General features: G+C 43.5%; 1 protein-coding gene across 4 annotated transcripts in view; it reads right to left on the reverse strand.

Moving 5' to 3' along the window:
- Window positions 1-2,387: 2,387 nt before the first annotated feature.
- The window catches only part of upf3a (UPF3A regulator of nonsense mediated mRNA decay), a 96,099-nt gene continuing 72,322 nt past the window's right edge, over window positions 2,388-26,164 (reverse strand). For all 4 annotated transcript variants that reach the window (XM_070892139.1, XM_070892140.1, XM_070892142.1 and 1 more), the window contains one exon: window positions 2,388-3,820. In XM_070892139.1, the coding sequence (XP_070748240.1) occupies window positions 3,650-3,820 (171 nt within the window). In that variant the 3' untranslated portion in view covers window positions 2,388-3,649. The remainder of the gene's footprint in view (window positions 3,821-26,164) is intronic.

The following is a 26,164-nucleotide window of genomic DNA, read 5'->3' on the forward strand; positions in this document are numbered from 1 at the left end:
GCATTCAAAGATATACAAAAAATACAGAGCTGGTCTCAGTGAGGAGAAATAAAAAGAAATCCCTATAAAAACATGAGAAATAGTGATTATGAATCCTTCAGCTCCTAGAATTTTGGGCGTAAATTTGCACCTATTCCGAACCAGTGGAAATGCAGGAAACTTGTGTTCTCTCGTTCTTTGCGTGTGTGTGGAGCTATGTTAATGCGCCAAGTAGGATTTTGGCAATCATAACTGGAGCATGCTACAGATCTTTAAAACAATGAGAGAATGAACAAACAAAAGAAAGAATGAACTTGCATTTATTTAGCACCTTTTACGTCCTCAGGACATTCCAAAGTTCTTCACAGACAATTAATTACTTTTGAAATGTAATCATTTGTTATGTAATAAAGTAACAGAAATGGTTGAAATAAGCAAATGATCGAGGAAATTCATTGGTAGCAATGTTTCTGTTGCAAATCAGTTGCACATTAATGTCCTCGGATAAAATTGCTGCAAATTCAATCTTACACCTGGAATTACACCAAAACATTCCAGGTAATCGATTCCTCTGCTGCTGGAGCCATGAAAATGTCACCTTTAGAATGCAACCAGTAAAGGATTAATAATTTAGTCTGTAATGTCAGAGTGAATCCTGAGGTTTGGTTATATTACCTTCAGAAATAAGAGTGACATTTCAGAGTTTCATCTTTTAGGAAGTTTTGCTTGTGTCTAGTTACCTCCCTCAGAAGATTAAATAAGTGTAAAGAGTCAAGCATAGAGCAAATTTGTCCATATCTGTGGAAGAAACAAACTTGATGCGATCAATGGTCTTTTCGCATTTTGCACTTTACATAATAGTTTCAGAATGGTGAAACAGAATCCTTATACTTGGAGACATTAAAGCAGAATAGGTGAGAATTTGTAATTTCACCAATGTACTCCAATCAGGTTATCTAAATAGTCTAAAAATAGTTCTAATTTGCAGCACACATTTTCCTATTTTGATTGCAAAATTGTCTTTCCTGTTTCATGGTCCATCAAGGTTTGCTTCTTTTTTACAGCATTAAATATTAATTCCATATTCCATACAAAGTCTACCCAGCTCCCAGTGGACTTGAGCCCATATCACAAAATTACTCACAGTTCAGCATAAATTGCCAGCTTCACCACAATCTGGCTGGTATGGAAATATTTATACTGTTAGTGTAGATGCTTTCTTGTGATACTGTGATTAAAGCATATTCTGCAAATTAAATGAGCACGTGCTAATATATTGCTGGCCCAGTTTTTGTTAATCACAAACAATGATTAACATTTTGCATCCATATCTTTAAAAAAGTTTCTCCATAAGATACCCATCACTAATGGAAAAATGAATGAATCACAGGATCACAAAACGCAGGTATAAATAATAATTCCAAGTAATAAAAACAGAATTGCATTGATTCAATCACCATAAAACAGTGGGCTTAATTGTAAGTGGACCTTATATAACTGCTCAATGCAGTGATCGAAACACCAAAATAAATCACGGAATTCCATTCAGCAGAAACTGAATTTGGCTTATTCACTCTCCATAAATCACTGGTCCTGCACGTCACTCAGCTTTCAGGTGGAAAGACTTGAGCATTAAATGGGATTTACTGGCAGCAGAGTTTCCCTGTTCTCAATTATAATTTCTCAAAACTAATGTCATTATTAGAAAAAAAAAACTCCGGAAATCTGCTTTCCCTCAGATATAAACAGGCAATCTTATTGGCAAGGAACTGTTTTAAAAAAAAGAGTGCCATTGCAATAAAAAAAATAGGGCAAACCCAGGAATGGCACATGTGGTTCAAATCTTTAAAGAATGGCTATCATTGGAAAATTAAGGTATACTTTACTCTGTGTAAAGTTTAAAAAGATTGTTTTCACTACAAACCTCCCCAGCTTTGCAAAATATATTTTAATTCTACACAGAGCAAAATATACCCACAGGTACTCAAAACTGGAAATTGATCTACAGTAGCTAAAGTTCCTAAAATCATTACTAAAAATGAGATTCTCCAAAATAATATTTATTTAACTAATTTCTCCATAAACACAAAGATTTCATGGAGGCGGATTCATCATCATACCATTTAATTATTTCACATACACACCTGTACTCATGGATCCAACAATGTTAAGTGTCCATAATGGAATAATTTACATATCACATATTTACACCTTAAAACAGCTCTGCAATATAGCTGTTCAATTACAAATTTACTGATAAACAATACCATGTATAGATTGTATTGCTATTGTTGCTGACAAAAACAATGGAACAAAAAGTAGGAGATGGTTTGATATTAAAAACGGAATATTAAGAAACTCTCAAACAGAAAACCTAACTATTTCTAATTTGATAATACAAACTCCATACTGCCAAACAAAATCTGAGCATTACAGACTCAACATAAAATCAGCAACCAAGATGCACTGTGATGGTACAAGTATTTCTGCAATACTAAAGATAATTGTGCAGCACAACATTATCCAACTGAAGTTCAAATATTAATTTTTTTTGTTTACATTTCACAGCCAGTGCTGAAGATGGTATTGCAAAATATTAATATGCGTTTACTAAGATAGAACTTGTGCTTTTATGTGTGTATTTTTCCATATTTGCACTAGAACAAAATCATGAAAATGGCATAATCAGCTATTCCATCTTTTACCCTCAGCTTTTTCAAAAGGCTTAAAAGTTAATTGTGATTCTTCGGCTTAAGTTATATTGCAGCTATTGGTCTCAGACTGGTATTTGTGAAGTGAGTGTGCAGTTGGTAGGCTGGAGTTATACTGTCAAATGCCCATGCCAAAACCTGTGGATTACAATGAGGTCAGTCACAAAGAAGCACTGGGTATTCGGGCTTGGACAAATAACATAATGTTATAAGTTTTGGACCGCTTGTGCACTTTTAAAACGCTGCTTTGCACCAGGATGGAGTTATAATGCAACAAGTGTGATCAAACCAGTACAAATGGCACTTGGAGGGAATTCTGGCTTCAGTGTGCTTTGGAGCCAGATGAGGACCCGACTCCTGAGTCATACTGCCACTTCTGCGTTAATGCACACCTAAAACCATTTTACATCAACATGAAAATAACAACATACACCTTTGTTTTCTCATGGGTCACATATATTGAAAAACTGTCATAGATTTGCTTAAGTGGATTCAGCATTCCACACTGATTTGGGAACCATGTGCATGCAACTTGAGTGAAATCCTAATGTTATCAGTATAGTCCATAAATTACTGATGTTCCATTAGTATCCGAATCTTAACATGCATCCCGCACCCTGTCTAACAATGCTACCCAGAATGATTGGTGCTACTATTCACCAATATTACCATCAGCAAATCAGAAAGCTACTTCATATAAATGGTACAATACTGAATTTAGTTTGTTTTACACTATTTCACTTCAAACAAAATCTACCTCTTACCTACTTTACTAAACTGGGTGAACTAGGGTTGACAAATTGCTGACATAAAATTACAGTACTTTTATTAATACCAGATAACCCAGAAAATCAGCACGATCTGAGTTGGCCTTTATACATTGTGATGCTGTGCATACATATCTGTTTTCGTGCTGTAATAAGTGTTCTGCTCAATTGATCACCATAATTAGTGCTCTTTCATTCTTCACAACTCTTCTCTGAACCAGCTCCAACAGAACTATCATCTTCATACTTTCTCTCCATGCTGTCTTCAGAGTATTTACTGCAACAGTCATATGTTTTTCCACCAGATCCTAGACGAGTTCGACAACGTGCTCCGGGTTGGTACAACTGCATAGCTGGGCGGTCCTGTACAACCAAAACCAGAAAAAGTGGTACTGTGCAAAACCCATGTGGCTGTATTGAGATACATGTTTTATAAGCACTGCATGATTGCATTTCTTTACAGTGTAACAATGTAATCTCAAGGATGGGAACAGGAGAAACTCCATGAGATGGTCCTTTCATGCACATTATTTTCTGAATAAACTGAATTACTAGCAGAGCTATCAAAATTATATTTTGTTGAAGTCATCTATTGATCTGAAAGTTAAATTACCAATTATTTAGTCTATAAAAAGAATATCAACAGGAAACCATTTTTCCAATTTCAATTTTCAATATTTTTGCAGCTGTGAAGTGCTATGTTCGCCACCTCCCCAACCCATAGTTTCAAGTGTACTGCATGGGATTATTTAATAGGGTAACACTTCACTTTATGATAAAAATCAGGGCAAATCAGGAAATAATTAACGAATTGGATGTTCACCAACATTGCCAACAGCAAGTACACTTAGGATTTTTATTGGCCAAATTGGGACTAAATTACCAGATCCTTCGTCATAAAATTCCTAATCTTACTCGCTCACATTAAGTTTAATTGTACAGTGCAATGTCTCTTTTTATAGAACATAATTTTACAAAGAAGTTTTAGTAATTATAAGCAAATTATAGTAATTATTGCCACAGATTTTTTGCATCGTTTCCTATGGCTAAGAAAACTATCTTCAAAGTTTAGTTATATCTTCTAAACACCAAGATTTGTTAAATAAACAGTATCTGAATATACTGTAGATGGCAAAGAAATTGTAGAAATCTCACACGATCAGATTTGTAAGAAAAAAAGGTTAGAAATTTAAACAGCATAGATTTTATTTTATTTGACTTTGATGCCGCATGATAGGAAAGATTTTTATAAACAACTCAAATATGTTTAGCTGCTTATATGTTATTAGGTCTGACAGTTTAAGGGGTGGGGGATTTTTCTTACAGGCAAGATTGCCGCTAAAAGTGGGTTGGGGAAGGAGTTCCACCTGCTTGTCTGACCCCACTGTGATCCCCCCAGTGTTACCTCAACACATTTTCCTGGATCAGGTTCAATTATATATGAAGGGCAGACTTCCAGTGGTATCTCGGCTCTTCAGTGGGACTTTACTGATGTCAGAAAGAAACTCGCATGGTGCAGCATTGGAACACTCACTGCAACACTAAAAATAGATGGGGCCAGTTTTAAAAAGAGCAGTTGCTCCCTAAATATTGAGCGATTCCAGCAGCCAAGAAACAGACATGTGGTGAGTTTGGAAGACAGACAGTTGCAAGGCTCTCCTTTTTAACAGTCAAAGAAAATCTTTTCTCCTGCCTCTATAGCCCCCTACTGTCTCCTTCTTAATATTCTACTCCATTGGTGGTGCAGAGGTAGGAACAGAGGAAATTGGCTCGAGTCTTATACCCCACTTCGCCATCTTTAACATGTGTCAGAGTAGGCAAAGTACAGGTGGCCAGCATCTGTTGCAGTGGGCGAAGGAGAAAGATTTTGGTCGTTAATTCTACGCACATGGATTCAGCGGAAGGCCTCCCTGCTCTACCTTCTTTAATTCTGCTAGCCAGGATAACTCACTTTCATGTGGTAATTCAGAGAAAAATCTTCCCTCAAGTCTTACTTTATTGTGTCATACTGCATTCCCAGTTAAGCAATATTTTGAACAATGATTTTAAATATTGTTAATACTTGTATCAAATCAGTTTTCCTGACTGTCTCAACAAACATCTTAGAGCTGGCAAAAATTTGAATATGAGAAACAGGCAAAGCACTTTTGGGAAGTCTCTTTGTGCTGCCCTGCCGCCCTTGGAATTTTTCTACTGGGCCTTGCATAGGGCCAGTTGATTAATCCCCTGCAGCAGCACTCCAAAATGCCTCAATTCTCCACGCACGGTGACTACCTCACCTTGCACAAACTCCTCCCCAACCTGGTAATGGAGAGTGACTGCACCAGAGCCACGGAATGGAGGAGGTGTGGGTTGGTGCTTGGAGTGGGGATTCCCTATTGGTACACAGCCAGTGGGGTGATCCGCGCACCTGGGGTCGACCCACTCACTCTGCCACACTTTCGGGCTATGGATGCCTTTTAAACTTTGACCGCTTTTCCATGTTTCCCTCCCCCTTTGCTAATCTGCTGTAACCATTTACACTTCCACTGGGCCCATCTTTTGTTTTTTTTTAAACTTGTCCCATTACCAGCCCCTTTTGCTTTGCACCATCATTCTTTTTGTCATTTAATCATCCCTGTTCTCCATCCTATCACAGACCTTCCCTTTGATCTTCCCCGCATCCGCCACCCCCTCTTTCCTTGGCTTGATACTTACATTAACACTATAGGGGGAGAAATTGGGGTGCTAACTTTTAAAAGTTTGGAAAATGTGCGCCAGGCGCAACTGTTTTCAAACTTTTTTAAAAATTGGCATTTGCACTCCAGGAAAGAAGTGCAGCTCTAAATCAAGCGCTCCACTTCATTCCTGGAGTGCAAGAGGCAGCAGGCGGGACGGTCCTGTGCAGCGCTGCACAATCGGCTGTGCAGCGCTGCCATATTGGAAGGCTCCTTCCCTCCCTTAAAGGGAAGGGCCATCGCTGCAGGCTCTGCAAAAGACTCCTCCTCAACGGCAGCCCTGATCCAGCCCGATCAGCCCGATGCACTGCAACAGAGTGCCGTGCTGATCAATCGCAGACACGAAACAAAGTAAAAAATGGGAGACAGAGGTTTGAAATTTATTTATTTTACTTACCTCAGCCACCTCGCCGTTAAGCGTTGCCCCTGATGCGCTTGGCCTCCCGATGGATGGCAGCTGCATCCATCGGTGATTTCGCCCGGCGGTGCTGCAGGGGACGGAATGCAAGTTCAGGTCCGGGGCGCTATCGGGGTATTTGACAAGTTGCCACATAAAAGGTTACTGCACAAGATAAAAGTTCATGGGGTTGGGGGTAATATATTAGCATGGATAGAGGATTGGCTAACTAACAGAAAACAGAGAGTCGGGATAAATGGTTTCTTCTCTGGTTGGCAACCAGTAACTAGTGGGGTGCTGCAGGGATCAGTGCTGGGACCCCAACTATTTACAATCTATATTAACGACTTGGAAGAAGGGACCGAGTGTAACTGTTATATATGTATACTTGTATTTACTCTGTACAGCCACTAGAGGGCTCATCCCCTGGAGTCCCAAGAGATCCCATAATCTCTTGGGAGCACAAGTATTTAAGGAGGCTTCACAGATTGGAGAGGCACTCTGGAGACCTGCAATAAAAGACTACGGTCACACTTTACTTTTGAGCTCACAGTGTTCAGTCTGACTCTTTCTCCATACACAACAACTGGCGACGAGATACAGATAGCGAACCCAAAGATGCAGAGAACAGTGTGCATCCTGGAGAAATTCTCGGAGGGAGATGATTAGGAAACTTTTATGGAGCGAGTCGACCAATACTTCGTGGCCAACGAGCTAGATGGGGAAGAGAGTGCTGCCAAATGAAGGGCGATCCTCCTCACCGTCTGTGGGGCACCAACATATGGCCTCATGAAGAATCTGCTCACTCCAGCGAAACAGATGGAGAAATCGTACGACGATTTGTGCACACTGGTCTGAGAGCATTTGAACCTGAAGGAAAACATTCTGATGGCGAGGTACCGGTTCTACACCTACAAAAGGTCTGAAGGCCAGGAAGTGGCGAATTATGTCGATGAGCTAAGACGCCTTGCAGGCCATTGCAAATTTGAAGGACATTTGGAGCACATGCTCAGAGACTTTTTCATACTTGGCATTGGCCACAAAACCATACTTCGCAAACTTTTGACTGTAGAGACCCCAACCTTGAGTAAGGCTATAGCGATAGCCCAGGCTTTCATTGCCACCAGTGACAATACGAAGCAAATCTCTCAGCACACAAGTGCTGCTACAAGTACTGTGAACAAAGAGATGATGTTTTCGAATCGTAACGTACAGGGCAGGTCACACATACCTGCAGCTACACGTCCGCAAATGTCTCTGAGTCCACCATCAAGGGTGATGAATGCAAGGCCATTAATACGTTGGCGCTGCGGGGGTGATCATCGTTTCCATTCATGCCGACTCAGAGTACGTTTGCAAGGGCTGTGGAACAATGGGATATCTCCAATGAATGTGCAGGCGAGCTGCAAAGCCTGTTGAATCTGAAAACCACTATGTTGCAGAGGAGGACAGATCCACGGAGGATCACGACGAACCAGAGCCTCAGATCGAGGAGGCAGAGGTACATGGGGTGCACACATTCACCACGAATTGTCCCACGATAATGCTGAATGTTGAACTTAATGGACTCCCGGTGTCAATGGAACTGGACACGGGCGTGAGCCAGTCCATCTTGGGCAAAAAGACTTTCGAAAGGTTGTGGTGCAACAAGGCCTCAAGGCCAGTCTTAACTCCAGTTCACATGAAATTCAGAACTTACACGAAAGAACTGATTTCTGTAATCGGCAGTGCTACCGTAAAGGTCTCCCACTATGGAGCGGTGCTCAAGCTACCACTCTGGGTGGTACGGGGCGATGGTCCTACACTGCTCGGCAGGAGCTGGCCGGGAAAGATATGCTGGAACTGAGACGACATCCGAGTGCTATCGCCACTACCAAAGGCCGACAACCTCTTGGCAACGCTGGCAGGAGGAAAGACGTTCACGAAGCTGGATCTGACTTCAGCCTACATGACGCAGGAACTGGAGGAATCATCGAAGGCCCTCACCTGCATCAACATGCACAAAGGTCTTTTTGTTTATAACAGATGCCCGTTTGGAATCTGATCGGCGGTGGCGATATTCCAGAGAAACATGGAAAGCTTATTGAAGTCGGTCTCGCACACTGTGGTCTTCAGGTCGAAACACAGTCGAGCATCTGCAGAACCTGGAGGAGGTTCTTAGTCAACTCAACCGCGTGAGGCTCAGGTTAAAATGCTTGAAATGCATTTTCCTGGTGCCTGAAGTGGAGTTCCTGGGAAGGGGGACTGTGGCAGATGGCATCAGGCCCACCAACACGAAGACGGAGGCAATCGAGAACGCAACGAGGCCACAGAATGTGACGGAGCTGCAGTCATTTCTGGGGCTTCTGAACTACTTTGGTAACTTTTTACCGGGTCTCAGCACACTGTTAGAACCACTGCATGTCTTACTAAGAAAAGGGGACGAATGGGTTTGGGGCAAGGAAAATACCTTTGTAAAAGCGAAAAAATTGTTATGCTCAAACAAATTGCTTATGTTGTATGATCCATGTAAGTGTTTGGTACTAGCATGTGATGTGGCGTCATATGGCGTCGGGTGTGTATTGCAACAAGCTAATGATTTCGGGAAACTGCAACCCAGTTGCTTATGCATCCAGGAGTCTGTCTAAGGCTGAGAGAGCCTACAGCATGATTGCGAAAGAAGCGTTAGCGTGTGTCTATGGGGGAAAGAAAATGCATCAATACCTGTTTGGACTAAAATTCGAATTGGAAACGGACCATAAGCTACTTATATCCCTGATCTCCGAAAGTAAAGGGATAAATACCAACACATCGGCCCGCAACCAGAGATGGGCGCTCACGTTGTCCGCATACAACTACGCCATCCACCACAGGCCAGGCACAGAAAACTGCGCCAATGCTCTCAGTAGGCTGCCATTGCCCACCACGGTGGTGGAAATGGCGCAGTCCACAGATTTAGCCATGGTTATGGAAGCATTTGAGAGTGAGCAATCACCAGTCACTGCCCGGCAGATCAAAACCTGGACAAGCCAGGACCACTTATTATCTCTATTCAAAAGCTGCGTGCTTCACAGGAGCTGGTCCAGTGTCCCAGTGGAAATGCAGGTAGAGATAAAGACGTTCCAGCGGCGCAAAGATGAAATGTCTATACAGGCAGACTGCCTTCTTTGGGGCAATCGAGTAGTGGTCTCCAAAAACGGCAGAGATACCTTCATCAATGACCTCCGCAGTACCCACCCAGGCATCGTAATAATGAAAGCGATAGCCAAATTCCACGTGTGGTGGCCTGGTATCAATGTGGACTTAAGAGACCTGCGTTCACAGATGTAATACATGCTCGCAGTTAAGCAATGTACCCAGGGAGACGTCGCTAAGTTTATGGTCTTAGCCCTCCAAACCGAGGTCGAGGGTACACGTTGACTATGCAGGCCAGTTCTTGGGTAAAATGTTCCTTGTAGTTGTAGATTCGTACTCCAAGTGGATTGAATGTGAGATAATGTCGGCTAGCACGTCCGCTGCCACTACTGAAAGCCTGCGGGCCATGTTTGCCACTCATGGCCTACCCGATGTCCTGATGAGTGACAATGGGCCATGTTTTACCGGTGCTGAGTTCAAAGAATTCATGAAATCGTAACGGGATCAAACATGTCACATCTGCCCCGTTTAAACCAGCGTCCAATGGTCAGGCAGAGAGAGCAGTGCAATCCATCAAGCAAGATTTGAAGAGGGTAACTGAAGGCTCATTGCAGACTCGCCTATCCCGAGTCCTGCTTAGCTACCGCACGAGATTCCACTCGCTCACTGGATCCCACCTGCTGAATTGCTCATGAAAAGAGCACTTAAGACAAGGCTCTCATTAGTTCACCCTGATCTACATGAACAGGTAGAGAGCAGGTGGCTTCAACAAAGTGCATACCATGATAGCGCAAATATGTCACGCGAGATTGAAATCAATGATCCTGTATTTGTATTAAATTATGGACAAGGTCCCAAGTGGCTTCCCGGCACTGTCGTGGCCAAAGAGGGGAGCAAGGTGTTTCGGGTCAAACTTTCAAATGAACTCAATCACTGGAAACACTTGGACCAAATCAAACTCAGATACATGGACTATCCTGAGCAACCCCCCTTGGAACCTACCTTTTTTGATCCCCCAACATACACACCAGTGGCAACCGGCACCACGGTTGACCACGAAGCAGAACCCATCATCCACAGCAGCCCAGCAGGGCCCAACACACTAGGCAGCCCAGCAAGGCCAGCTGCAAAGCAGCCCAGCGAGGGCCCAACAAATGATTCAACAACACCAGCTTTCACACCGAGACGATCAACCAGGGCAAGAAAGGCCCCAGATCGACTTACATTGTAAACAGTTACAATATTGACTTTGGGGGCGGTGGGGGGAGCGTGGGGGGGATTGTTGTCATATATGTATACCTGTATTTACTCTGTACAGCCACCAGAGGGCTCATACCCTGGCGTCCCAAGGGATCCCATAATCCCTTGGGAGCGCAGGTATTTAAGGAGGCTTCACAGGTTGGCGAGGCACTCTGGAGACTTGCAATAAAAGACTACGGTAACACTTTATTTTGAGCTCACAGTGTTCAGTCTGACTCTTTCTCCATACACAACAGTAACGTAGCCAAGTTTGCTGATGATACAAAGATGGGAGGAAAAGCAATGTGTGAGGAGGACACAAAGCAATCTGCAAAATGACAGACAGGCTAAGTGAGTGGGCAAAAACTTGGCAGATGGAGTTTAATGTTGGAAAGTGTGAGGTCATGCACTTCAGCAGAAAAAAATCAAAGAACAAGTTATTATTTAAATGGAGAAAGATTGCAAAGTGCCGCAGTACAACGGGACCTGGGGGTACTTGTGCATGAAACACAAAAGGATAGTATGCAGGCACAGCAAGTGATCAGGAAGGCCAATAATTTCTTGGCCTTTATTGCAAAAAGGATGGAGTATAAAAGCAGGGAAGTCTTGCTACAGCTATACAAGGTATTGATGAGGCCACACCTGGAATACTACGCGCAGTTTTGGTTTGCATATTTACGAAAGGATATAATTGCTTTGGAGGCAGTTCAGAGAAGGTTCACTAGGTTGATTCCAGGGATGAGGGGGTTGACTTATCAGGAAAGATTGAGTAGGTTGGGCCTCTACTCAGTGGAGTTCAGAAGAATGAGAGGTGATCTTATCAAAATGTATAAGATTATGAGGGGGCTTGACAAGGTGGATGCAGAGAGGATGGTTCCACTGATGGGGGAAGACTAGAACTTGAGGGCATGATCTTAGATTAAGGGGCCACCCATTTAAAGCAGAAATGAGGAGGAATTTCTTCTCTCAGAGGGTTGTAAATTTGTGGAATTTGTTGCCTCGGAGAGCTGTGGAAGCTGGGACATTGAATAAATTTAAGACGGAAATAGACAGTTTTTTGAGCGATAAGGGGATAAGGGGTTATGGGGAGCGGGCGGGGAAGTGTGGCTGAGTCCATGATCAGATCAGCCATGATATTATTGAACGGTGGAACAGGCTCGAGGGGCCGTATGATCTACTCCTAGTCCTATTTCTTATGTTCTTATGTAATGCTCGGCAATGACGTCACGATCTCCGGGCGATGGGGATCAGGTGCAACAACGTGCCGCTGCCGCAAAACTCCTGCCAAATTTAGCAGGAGTCGCATATCCTTATTAAGCAGGAAATTGTGTTGGGGAAATTGGTGGGATTGAAGGCCGATAAATCCCCAGGCCCTGATGGACTGTATCCCACAGTACTTAAGGAGGTGGCCTTGGAAATAGCAAATGTCATTTTCCAACATTCCATCGACTCTGGATCAGTTCCTATGGACTGGAGGGTAGCTAATGTAACACTACTGTTTAAAAAAAGGAGGGAGAGAGAAAACAGGGAATTATAGACCGGTCAGCCTGACATCAGTAGTGGGTAAAATGATGGAATCAATTATTAAGGATGTCATTACAGCGTATTTGGAAAGAGGTGACATGATAGGTCCAAGTCAGCATGGATTTGTGAAAGGGAAATCGTACTTGACAAATCTTCTGGAATTTTTTGAGGATTTTTCCAGTAGAGTGGACAAGGGAGAACCAGTTGATGTGGTGTATTTGGACTTTCAGAAGGCTTTCGACAAGGTCCCACACGAGAGATTAATGTGTAAAGTTAAAGCACATGGGATTGGGGGTAGTGCGCTGACGTGGATTGAGAACTGGTTGGCAGACAGGAAGCAAAGAGTAGGAGTAAATGGGTACTTTTCAGAATGGCAGGCAGTGACTAGTGGGGTATCGCAAGGTTCTGTGCTGGGGCCTGTGGAAATGTATTTTTATCTAAGCTGATACCATAGGGTATTTGTGTGCCCCTTGCAATATATATCAAAATGGAGTCCTGGTCTTTCCAGAACTTTCTGCATTTTAGCAGTCAGCTTGCATAAACAGCTAAACCTGGTTTGAGATGGCTGATCGCCATCAGACAGCTGGGAGACAAGTCATGCTGAGACAAGTACCCCCCCATGGTGCTCTCTTATTGTCTACATGACAAGAGTTCCATGTCACCCCACCCTTTCCTATGTACTCCATTCCACCAGCCACTATCTCTTGTAGAGACCTCATCCTTTTGATGTAAACGATAAACTGACCAGGAAATTGAACAATCCTGACACAATACAAGACAGGTGATAGCCCATTACCTATGACTCATGGAGTAATGGCCGACTGGCCAACTGATAACCCTGACAAAAGGAAATATCTGTAAACCATGTCAGGACCAGGATATAGTAATTAACTCTTTATCTGTATTCACTGACTGAGACAGAGCAATACACAGGGAGAGGCCATAACTTGGGTTTTACTGTATAAATATCTTGTGAAACTGTACCATTTGGGAGGTGTTCATTTAGCCCTTGACTGAGTGTGACCTGCCCCTTGCTAGCAAGTAAATTAAATAAACTTCTGCCGGAGCTGTAAGTGTCGGAGTCATTCTTTTCGGAGGTCGAGATTTCGACAGTTACTTCTTGGAGGTCCCACCGAGATGCATACTCTCTGTCCTGTGAGTAAAGCGGATACAGGCATAGTGCTTCTCCAGTGAAAGGCTTCAGTGGCCAAACAAGGTGAGCCTTTTGCTCACAAGAGGTTTCTTCACTGTTGAATCGCATATGTAATCTGTTGTCCACAGGGGAGGTACTGCAATCTACAAGACTCGGCATTTAAAAGCTAAAGGTATTTTTTATAACCATTTCTTTCTCAGCTCGCCAGCAGAAGAGAACCGGTTCTGGAAAAATCTCGAAACAGCCCGGGGAAGGTTTCAGTAGGTAAGGGAGCGCTAGTCGATCGAAAAGGGTTCCTGGTTCTTATGTGATAAGATTTTTTTGTTTTTAATTCGGAAGGGGTTCTTATGTGATAAGAGTAAAAAAAAAGAAAGCGCTAATCGATCGAAGGTTCTTATGTGATAAGATTTTTATTGTTTTTAATTCGGAAGGGGTTCTTATGTGATAAGAGTTGAAAAAAAAAGAAAGCGCAATCGATCAAAGAGTTTGGGTATGGAACCATAAGTTTTATCAGTTTTTTTTATTAGGATATGTTAAGGACTCGGTCTGCAGTGGCGTACAACGCAGACTGAGAATATTGTTTGTTGTCTTTGTTATACTGTTGTGTGCAATACCTTTGTGAGAGATTGCCATTAGAGAAACGGGTAGAGTCACTAGGGAAAATTGTGATTCGGGAAAAAAAAACACAAGGATTGATTAAGAAAAGAAACAGTAACTGATTGATCAACTACGGTTGGTTCGTGCCAACATATCTCACACACCCAGACTGAGCCCAAATTAAGAGCCTTTTCAGGCCACGTAACGGCCAGGAGAAGTGGGCGTAGAGAACTCGGTTGGCTGAAAGGATTGTGAGATCAGAAACTGTGGAAAATCTTAATCATCCAGAATGGGTGCCGGAGCAAGTTAAAACACCACAAAAGGAACACCAGCCTATGTCATGCTCCAGAATTGTGGTCAGTCTTCAATTGACCAAAGAAACAAAAACCGGCAAAGTGGACTAAGGGTGAAAACAGGCCATTTCCACCCGATGGTTCATTTAATTTAGAGAGAACAACATGTCTAGAGGAGTGTCTTATAAACAGAGATCCAGGTAGAAGAAAAAAAAAGGAAAGTAATAGAAAAGGCCTGGGTTCCGATTCTTCAAGCCCATGTAAAATTAACAGAGGAAGTAAATCAAATGAAAAAAAAAAAGAAAACCCGATAGTGACTTATGGATTCAAAAAAAAATAAAGCTAGCCAAAAAAAAAGCTTTATTGAATGGAGAGAGACTTTTGTGAATATCTTGTCTTTGAATGAGAGTGCGTGAATGTCTTGTCTTTGAATGAGAGTGCTTCTGTGTTTCTTCCTTGTGTCTGGAAACCTGTTTGGAAAGGTTGTGGAGCTGCCTGTTTGTTTTAGCTCCACCCACTTTTTCAAACAAAGTCAAGTTTTTTAACCCTTCATAGTGTTGTCCTGCATGTGGGAAGTTTAAGACATTTTAAGTTAGAAGCGCAGGTGTGGATTTATTCGGACGAGAGGTTACGGAGCTAGGAAATGCACAAAGGATAGGTTTGTTGAGACATGGTCCCGGTGGTTAAAAGTTGTAATGCCTTTTTTTTTTAAAAAAAAGCCTTTGTGGGTCTCTCGAGGTGCAGGCTGGGGGAGTACACTCTCATTGTCCTTGGTGTAAAATCTTGGTACAAAAGCTTCTGGCTCAGTAAGAGGATTTGTTTTTGATAAAGAGTGGCAGTACAATAGTTGAATTGGGATTTTGAGATATTTCAGGTGATCTCCTTGATCAACATTTTGGGTGTATTGGAAAAATCTTGGGTTTGGAAGCCTTTTAATAAGATTAGAAAACAAGTACTTTACATTCTGTGATCTGTGAATCACTATAAGCATAAATGAGAAGTCAGTGTAACACACAGATTCGTCCAGTTCAGAAGCCCACACAAATGGAGGTTTGTCCATGACCTACGAGCTGTGAATGAATCTACTATATTCTCACAATGCTTAAAGGATGTGGAATGAAGTATCCCGGAATGCTTTCCAGAGTCTTAAGCAGTCCCTCACTTCAGCACCAGCCTTGGGATTACCAGATTACACTAAGCTATTCAACTTATTTGTGCATCACAAGTCGGGTTTTGCACAATCTGTTTTGACTCAGTTACATGGGGACAGGCAGCGACCGGTAGCATATTTCAGTACCCAACTAGACCCAGTGGCACGTGGACTACCAGGATGTCTTCCTTCATTGGCAGCAGCTTATTATGCTATGCAACAGGCTCAGACAATAACTCTAAATCATCAGACCATTTTGTACATCTCTCACTCTGTCGAGATTTTACTTACTAAGTGTGCCACCCAACACCTAACCTCCGCAAGAACCACTAAATACGAGGTCGAACTGTTATCAAATCCGAACCTTATCAAAAGATGCACTACCTTAAATCCAGCCACTCTACTCCCCACGGAAGAAGACGGCGAACCCCATTCATGTGAAATGGTAACCGAATTAGTGACTAAACCACGTATCAATCTAACATATGTACCAATGTATAACCCTGATCTAGTGTACTATGTTGACGGATCAGCCCTACAAAATGATAGGGGCCAACCTAGAGCGGCTTATGCAATTGTAACTCAGTTTAATGTTGTCGAAACAGCCTCTCTTCCAGACTCCTTTTCAGCCCAACAAGCTGAATTGTTTGCGTTAACTCGAGCCTGTATTCTGGCTGAAGGACACACAGTTAATATCTACACTGACTCCAGGTATGCTTTTGGGGTATCACATGACTATGGACAAATTTGGAAGATTCGTGGGTACCTGACTTCTTCAGGAACCCCTATCAAAAATGCAGAACGAGTGGAAAATCTCCTGCGAGCCATTCAATGCCCCTTGAAACTTGCCATTATCAAATGCCAAGCACATACAGGCCAGTCGAATGAGGTGGCACTTGGGAATGCCAGAGCTGATAATGCAGCTAAGTCAGCAGCTCTGTCAAAAGGGGGGATGCAGGTGTCATTGAAAAGGGGGGATGCAGGTGTCATTGAAAAGGGGGGATGCAGGTGTCATTGTTCCCACTAAGGAAAAATAATTGCTCAGACCCGCCACCTATTATTAATGACGTGCTGACCTTTCAGACACAGGCCAGTATGGAGGAGGTGGTGACCTGGACGAAGGATCAATGTTATAAAAATCCATAAGGAATATGGGTTCACCACGACGGCCGCGTGGTGGCCCCCAGATCCTTACTTCCATGGATTGCCCGATGTGTTCATACATTCACACATGCGGGCAAAGGGGGATTGGCAGATTATATTTTGGCAACTTGGTATGCACCAGGTATTTCGGCAATTGCAAAACAAATCTGCGAAAATTGTGTTACCTGTCAGACAATGAATCCGGGTAAGACGGAAAAAGTAGAATCTGCCTCCCACCCAAATCCAGTGGGGCCTTTTGCACATTTACAAATGGATTTTATTGAATTACCTATGTGTATGGGATTCAAGTATGTATTAGTTATTGTAGATGTGTTCTCTAGATGGATTGAAGCCTTTCCATGTAAAAAGGCCGATGCCACTACTGTTGCTAAATGTTTGTTAAAAGAAATCGTACCGTGCTTCGGAATTCCTGCTAAGCTTTCTAGTGATAACGGGTCACATTTCACGGGAACTGTTATAAGAGAAATGTGTAAAGCTTTGCAGATTAATCAACGTTTTCATTGCAGTTATCATCCACAATCAGCTGGACTTGTTGAAAGATATAATGGAATGCTTAAAAATAAGCTGGCAAAACTATGCAATGACACTGGACTGAAATGGACAGAACTGCTGCCCTTAGCTTTGATGGTAATGCGATCTACAACCAACAGAACAGGCCTGTCACCGCATGAGATAGTTATGGGACGTCCCCAACGACTACCTTTTACAGCACCATTTACTGCAAAACAGATGGACATCCACAAAATGGAGGAAAATATGTTGAATTATTGTACTGCACTAACCAAATGTATTTCCAGCTTTCATTCACAGGTAAAGGAAGCCCAAGTCAAGCCAGCGGAAGGGAAGTGTCATAACCTGGAGCCAGGGGAATTCGTTTACATCAAGATTTTTAAAAGAAAAAGCAGTCTACAGCCAAGATTCGAAGGACCATACCAAGTCTTGCTGGCGACCAATACTGCAATCAAGGTAAAGGAAAGACCAACATGGATCCACGCATCCCATTGCAAACGGGCACCCGACCAGGAGGAAGGGACGAAGGAATCAGAGGAACAGAAAAAGGAAGACTGAATAAGGAACTGTATGGACTATGGGGACTGATGGTGCTGGGCTTGACAGGGTTTTACTTCGCATTATTGATTACACCAGGGGTACAGACCCGCCACCGAAGGGAATTGCACGTAAATGTATTTATGGCACTGAGTCATAAGTATGCTTAAGAAAGAAACTTGTCGAGTTGTTGGATATGTTCCCATGTACCTGTCCACTCCGAAGGGGGTATTCCCCTGAGATCTGTCCCCTTTAACGAATCAGAAATGGTAGAATGATTGACAGTGCAAAATAGGACAAACCTAACTAAGGGGCCAGAAACGAAGGAGCAAACAGAATGGAGGTCGGCAGGGTATAAACTTACAGCCTTCCAGGGATGGTACCAGCCCAATTATGATAATAACCATCAGCCTCCCTTCCTAAGCATTACTCCCAGAATAGAAAATCCCGAAGGTATAATATGCCTAGTGAGTAATGAGATTACAGGACCAGAAATGGGACGCAGCAAGTGTTCCCAAATGATTAAATGGCAAGCCACAACTAAGCCACTGAGAGAAAGATAGCAACCGTTGGCTGGACAACGGTCCATAACAAAGCCCCAGGTGAAGGGTGGGAAGGTGAGACCACTCGAGTAGGGATAGTGCGAAAGGACCAGGAGCTGACGTCCTATAATTGCACTTTATTTGTGGCCATAAAGCCTACCCATGGTTACCAGCCAACTGGACAGGGTCCTGTTACTTAGGATATGTGGTACCCCTTATCAGATCAGTAAAGACTCTAAGGGAGGACTATGGAAGTCACAGATTTAAACGGGATTTGACGTGGCTAAACGGAATATTCAAGGTAATGGTGCCACCCTATGGAATAGCATCGACCGAATGGCAGTTACGGGAACTGGCTAACTTAGTCAAATCAGTAGCCAACGCAACTTCCCAAGCCTTTGAAGGGATAAATGACGAAATGGTAGCTATTCGAACAGTGGCTCTCCAAAATCGTATGGCCTTAGATTATCTCCTAGCCAAGGAGGGAGGGACATGCGCATTAATAGGTGAAGAATGCTGTACATATATCCCAGATAAATCAGGACATATCGGCAGTCTAGCTGAAAACATCAGGAAAAAGGTAATAGAGTATAAACAGACAGTTGGCCAGGACGGGGTTGGGCATCAGGATGGTTGGGAGCCCTGGGGAAATCTGTGGGACAGGGTTTGATCATATTCCTGCCGATAGCTTTCGCCCTATATCTATTATTTGTCGTCATTAAGTGTTGCTGTGCCAGGGTGGGAGAAACTATGTTACCTACCGAGACCACGGCTAGAGTTATGGTAGCAACAACTGCTGAAGGCTCTTGTGTGGAAATGGAAATGGAGAGACTGTACAAGATCAGAATGGATTGAGTTGTCCTTGTGAAGGACAAAATGGGGGAATGTGGAAATGTATATTTATCTAAGCTGATACCATACGGTATTTGTGTGCCCCTTGCAATATATATCAAAATGGAGTCCTGGTCTTTCCAGAACTTTCTGCATTTTAGCAGTCAGCTTGCATAAACAGCTAAACCTGGTTTGAGATGGCTGATGGCCATCAGACAGCTGGGAGACAAGTCATGCAGAGACAAGTACCCTCCCATGGTGCTCTCTTATTGTCTACACGACAAGAGTTCCATGTCACCCCACCCTTTCCTATGTACTCCATTCCACCAGCCACTATCTCTTGTAGAGACCTCATCCTTTTGATGTAAACGATAAACTGACCAGGAAATTGAACAATCCTGACACAATACAAGACAGGTGATAGCCCATTACCTCATTCTCATGGAGTAATGGCTGGCTGGCCAACTGATAACCCTGACAAAAGGAAATATCTGTAAACCATGTCAGGACCAGGATATAGTAATTAACTCTTTATCTGTATTCACTAACTGTGAGACAGAGCAATACACAGGGAGAGACCATAACTTGGGTTTTACTGTATAAATATCTTATGAAACTGTACCATTTGGGAGGTGTTCACTTAGCCCTTGACTGAGTATGACCTGCCCCTTGCTAGCAAGCAAATTAAAGAAACTTCTGCCGGAGCTGTAAGTGTCGGAGTCATTCTTTTCGGAGGTCGAGATTTCGACAGGCCTCAGCTGTTTACATTGTACATTAATGATTTAGACGAGGGGATGAAATGTAGTATCTCCAAATTTGCGGATGACACTAAGTTGGGTGGCAGTGTGAGCTGCGAGGAGGATGCTATGAGGCTGCAGAGTGACTTGGATAGGTTAGGTGAGTGGGCAAATGCATGGCAGATGAAGTATAATGTGGATAAATGTGAGGTTATCCACTTTGGTGGTAAAAACAGAGAGACAGACTATTATCTGAATGGTGACAGATTAGGAAAAGGGGAGGTGCAACGAGACCTGGGTGTCATGGTACATCAGTCATTGAAAGTTGGCATGCAGGTACAGCAGGCGGTTAAGAAAGCAAATGGCATGTTGGCCTTCATAGCGAGGGGATTTGAGTACAGGGGCAGGGAGGTGTTACTACAGTTGTACAGGGCCTTGGTGAGGCCACACCTGGAGTATTGTGTACAGTTTTGGTCTCCTAACTTGAGGAAGGACATTCTTGCTATTGAGGGAGTGCAGCTAAGGTTCACCAGACTGATTCCCGGGATGGCGGGACTGACATATCAAGAAAGACTGGATCAACTGGGCTTGTATTCACTGGAGTTCAGAAGAATGAGAGGTGATCTCATAGAAACGTTTAAAATTCTGACAGGTTTAAGACAGGTTAGATGCAGGAAGAATGTTCCCAATGTTGGGGGAAGTCCAGAACCAGGGTCACAGTCTAAGTTTAAGGGGTAAGCCATTTAGGACCGAGATGAGGAGAAACTTCTTCACCCAGAGAGTGGTGAACCTGTGGAATTTTCTACCACAGAAAGTTGTTGAGGCCAATTCACAAAATATATTCAAAAAGCAGTTAGATGTAGACCTTACTACTTGGGGGATCAAGGGGTATGGTGAGAAAGCAGGAATGGGGTACTGAAGTTGCATGTTCAGCCATGAACTCATTGAATGGCGATGCAGGCTCGAAGGGCCGAATGGCCTACTCCTGCACCTATTTTTCTATGTTCTATGTTTTCTATGTTCTAACTCTCCACGCCCCGTCGCACACCCATTTGCACCCCGTTATCACCCCCGCCCGCCTCCCCCCTCCCGAGGCGCTAACGGGAGGTGCAAAGGAGGCCAATTTCTCTCCCATAATCTCTAACATCTTCCAGTTTGATGAAAAGTCATGACCAGAAACATTAATTCTGTTTCTCTCTCTACAGATGCTGCCTGACCTGCTAAGTGTTTGCTGTTTTTATTTTTATCTTTGGCCTAGCCTGCAGTCACCTGTTCTAATTTTCTTCCTCCTGGATCAATGTCTGCTTTCATTTTTCCTGTTTGTGAAGTGCCTTGTGACATTTTTAACATTAAAGGTGCTACATACATGTAAGTTTTTGTTGAAAGGGGAGGAGGGCAGTAACTGGAATTATTAACAGGTTCTATTCTCGGCCTCTGCTGCTTATACTATTCATAGAAGATATCCCAGAGGGAGTTTCTGATAAATTTATAAAATGTTTTGAAGGCACAAAGCTGTGCGGTCAAGTTACTTCGCAGAAGGAAGAATGACCGTGCCCAATTAATTGCTGTGTGGTGAAATAAGCTATGGAAAGTCACATGGACTTGAATGTGGATAAATATGAGGTAATGCACAATGGGACAGGAAACACAATGAATAGATGCCCATTAACAAAGGAAAATTATTTGAGTGTGATTATTAACCATTCACAGAAAATATCCAGTTAATGTGAAACTGTTTAGTACATTAATCCTTTATTAGAATGTATTTTTGATACACCTTATGCTATTTTAAATACTTCACTGATATCTCTTCTTAGTCACCTCTTTTCAAAGCTGAATAGCCGAAGCTTTTACAGTTTTTCAACAGAACTCATTCCTCTGACATGTGGTATTAGCCTCTTGATCCATTGGCCCAACTGTGACCAAATCTGAATACAGACTCAAAGTGCAACATTACCAGAACTCTCTACAGTTTTAACATGCCACCCTCGGACATGTTATCCACGATTTTGGCTGTATACTTTAGCATTCTCTTTGTTTTGTTAGTTGCTCCAGTTATTATACAAATTAAGAGCCAAGTCTATTAACACCCCATGATCTCTATTAACCACCATTAGTTAACAACTCCAAAACATATATATGTTGCCTATGTGTACTATACTTCACACTTAAATCCATGTTGAATTTCATCTGCTACTGGTTCTCCCTTTTAAATATTTTATTTAACTCATTTTGTAGGCTGCCTCCTCAGTGATGCAAACCACACAGGAAAGTACTGACCAACATTCATCACATGGATTAAAATGAACTGGAACAGTTGGTACACCATTCTAGTTCTTATCTTTTAACACTGGCAGCAACTGTGCACACATTTTAGTACAGGGAAAGTCAGCAAGAGAAAAAGCTGACACCCAGGAGCCACAGGAGCGGAAGCGGGAGTTCCAGGCCCAGGTAAAGGGGCCCGAGAGTTGGGAGGAGCCACAGGAGCGGGAGTTCCAGGCCCAGATAAAAGGGCCCAAGAGTCGGAGGAGCCAGCTGGAGCAGGGACAAAAAGTTTTTTAAAAATCGAAATGTGACGTCACAGCCAAGCGGGTAAGTGATTGGCTGGTGGATTGGTGAGTATTTTTCTTTCTCTTTTCAGTCGGAAACCTTTGGCATTGCTGTAAGTAGGAACTGCAAGTAAATATATGTAATCTTTATTATCGAAGGAGAGCTAGATAATTAAATCGGCTGTTTGCTGAGTAGCGGCTGGGTGTGTTGTGCTGAGGTTTAGAGTTTAGTTCTACTCGATAGTTGCGAGTGTAACTAGAGGGATGGCAGGGCAGCTCAATCCCGTGGATTGCACATCCTGTGGCATGTGGGAAGTCCCAGATGCTTCGCGCAGCCGGGGCGACCATGTGTACAGGAGATGTCTCCAGCTGCACCAACTCGAGCTCCGTGTTTTGGAGCTTGAGCGACAGCTGGGGTCACTGCAGTGCATCTGTGAGACTGAGAGCAACGTGGATAGCATGTTTCTAGAGGCGGTCACCCCGCAGCTTAAGAGTGTGCAGGCGGAGAGGGAATGGGTGATAGCCAGACAGAAGAGGAGAAATCGGGAAGGCAATGCAGCAGTCCCCGGAGTCCACCTCGCTCTCCAACTGGTACTCTGTTCTGAGTACCGGTGGGGGCGATGGTGGCTCTGGGGAGTGCAGCCAGAGCCAAGTCCACGGCACCACAGGTGGCTCAGCTGCACAGAGAGGGGAAGGAAGAAGAATGGAAGAGCTATTATGGTAGGGGATTCAATAGTCAGGGGAGCAGACAAGCGTTTCTGCAGCCGCAGATCTGACTCCAGGATGGTATGTTGCCTCCCTGGTGCCAGGGTCAAAGATGTCACTCAACGGATGCAGGGCATTCTGGGGGAAGAGGGTGAACAGCCAGAGGTCGTGGTCCACATCGGTACCAATGACATAGGTAGGAAGAGGGATGAGGTCCTGCAGGCAGAGTTTAGGGAGCTAGGAGAGAGATTAAAAAGCAGAACCTCAAAAGGTAGTAATCTCCGGATTACTCCCAGTGCCACGAGCTGGTGAGAACAGAAATAGGAGAATAAAGCAGATGAATACGTGGCTGGAGAGATAGTGCAGGCGGGAGGGCTTTAGTTTCCTGAGGCATTGGGATCGCTTCTGGGGGAGGTGGGACCTGTACAAGCTGGACGGGTTGCACCTCAACAGAGCCAGGACCAATATTCTCACGGGGGGGTTTAAACTGGCTTGGCAGGGGGGTGGGAACCTGAAAATAGATTCAGCAGGGAGGGGAGTAAAGCTGGAATTAGAAAGCAAAAATAAAGAAAATGAGTTTGAAGGAGAGAGGAAACAAGCAGGAAAAAAAGGTAAAAAAACAAGCTTAAAGGCACTTTGTCTAAATGTACGTAGTATTTGTAATAAAATAGATGAGTTGACGGCACAAATTGAGACAAATGAGTACGATCTGATAGCCATTACAGAGACGTGGTTGCAAGGTGACCAGGACTGGGAATTAAATATTCAGCGACCCTGCGGTCATCCCCCTGCAAAACAGATACACTGCTTTGGGTACTGTTGAGGGGGATGACTCATCAGGGGAGGGCAGCAGCAGCCAAGTTCATGGCACCATGGCTGGCTCTGCTGCACAGGAGGGCAGGAAAAAGAATGGGAGAGCGATAGTGATAGGGGATTCGATTGTAAGGGGAACAGATAGGCGTTTCTGCGGCCGCAACCGAGACTCCAGGATGGTATGATGCCTCCCTGGTGCAAGGGTCAAGGATGTCTCGGAGCGGGTGCAGGACATTCTGAAAAGGGAGGGTGAACAGCCAGTTGTCGTGGTGCACATTGGTACCAACGATATAGGTAAATAAAGGGATGAGGTCCTACGAGACGAATTTAAGGATTTAGGAGGTAAATTAAAACGTAGGACCTCAAAAGTAGTAATCTCGGGATTGCTACCAGTGCTACGTGCTAGTCAGAGTAGGAATCGCAGGATAGCTCAGATGAATACGTGGCTTGAGCAGTGGTGCAGCAGGGAGGGATTCAAATTCCTGGGGCATTGGAACCGGTTCTGGGGGAGATGGGACCAGTACAAACCAGACGGTCTGCAGCTGGGCAGGACCGGAACCAATGTTCTAGGGGGAGTGTTTGCTAGTGCTGTTGGGGAGCAGTTAAACTAATATGGCAGGGGGATGGGAACCAATGCAGGGAGACAGAGGGAAACAAAAAGGAGACAAAAGCAAAAGACAGAAAGGAGATGAGTAAAAGTGGAGGGCAGAGAAACCCAAGGCAAAAAACAAAAAGGGCCACTGAATATAAAGAGGCTGCAGGAGGGGTCAAAACTAAAAATCATGGTTTAAAAACTAGGATTAAAACACTCTACCTAAACTCACGCAGCATTCGAAATAAAGTAAATGATTTGACGGCACAAATCATTATAAATGGGTATGATTTGGTGGCCATTACAGAAACGTGGTTGCAGGGTGGCCAAGACTGGGAATTAAACATACAGGGGTATCTGACGATTCAGAAAGATAGACAAGAAGGGAAAGGAGGTGGAGTAGCTCTATTAATAAAGGATGATATCAGGGCAGTTGTGAGAGATGATATTGGCTCTAATGAACAAAATGTTGAATCATTGTGGGTAGAGATTAGAGATAGTAAGGGGAAAAAGTCACTGGTGGGCATAGTTTATAGGCCTCCAAATAATAACTTCACGGTGGGACGGACAATAATCAAGGGAATAATGGAGGCATGTGAAAAAGGAACGGCAGTAATCATGGGGGATTTTGACCTACATATTGATTGGTCAAATCAAATCGTACGGGGTAACCTGGAGGAGGAATTCATAGAATGCATACGGGATTGTTTCTTAGAACAGTATGTGACAGAACCTACAAGGGAGCAAGCTATCTTAGATCTGGTCTTGTATAATGAGTCAGGAATAATAAACGATCTCCTCGTAAAAGATCCTCTCGGAATGAGTGATCACAGTATGGTTGAATTTGTAATACAGATTGAGGGTGAGGAAGTAGTGTCTCAAACGAGCGTACTATGCTTAAACAAAGGGGACTACAGTGGGATGAGGGCAGAGTTGGCTAAAGTAGACTGGGAACACAGACTAAACGGTGGCACAATTGAGGAACAGTGGAGGACTTTTAAGGAGCTCTTTCATAGTGCTCAACAAAAATATATTCCAGTGAAAAAGAAGGGCGGTAAGAGAAGGGAAAACCAGCCGTGGATAGCCAAGGAAATAAAGGAGAGTATCAAATTAAAAACCAATGCGTATAAGGTGGCCAAGGTTCGTGGGAAACTAGAAGATTGGGAAAATTTTAAATGACAGCAAAGAATGACTAAGAAAGCAATAAAGAAAGGAAAGATAGATTACGAAAGTAAACTTGCGCAAAACATAAAAACAGATCGTAAAAGCTTTTACCGATATATAAAACGGAAGAGAGTGACTAAAGTAAATGTTGGTCCCTTAGAAGATGAGAAGGGGGATTTAATAATGGGAAATGTGGAAATGGCTGAGACCTTAAACAATTATTTTGCTTCGGTCTTCACAGTGGAAGACACAAAAACCATGCCAAAAATTACTGGTCACGGGAATGTGGGAAGGGAGGACCTTGAGACAATCACTATCACTAGAGGGGTAGTGCTGGACAGGCTAATGGGACTCAAGGTAGACAAGTCCCCTGGTCCTG

The sequence above is a fragment of the Pristiophorus japonicus genome, chromosome 10 (genome assembly GCF_044704955.1).
Source record: "Pristiophorus japonicus isolate sPriJap1 chromosome 10, sPriJap1.hap1, whole genome shotgun sequence".
In the NCBI taxonomy this organism is placed as follows: Eukaryota; Metazoa; Chordata; class Chondrichthyes; family Pristiophoridae; genus Pristiophorus; species Pristiophorus japonicus.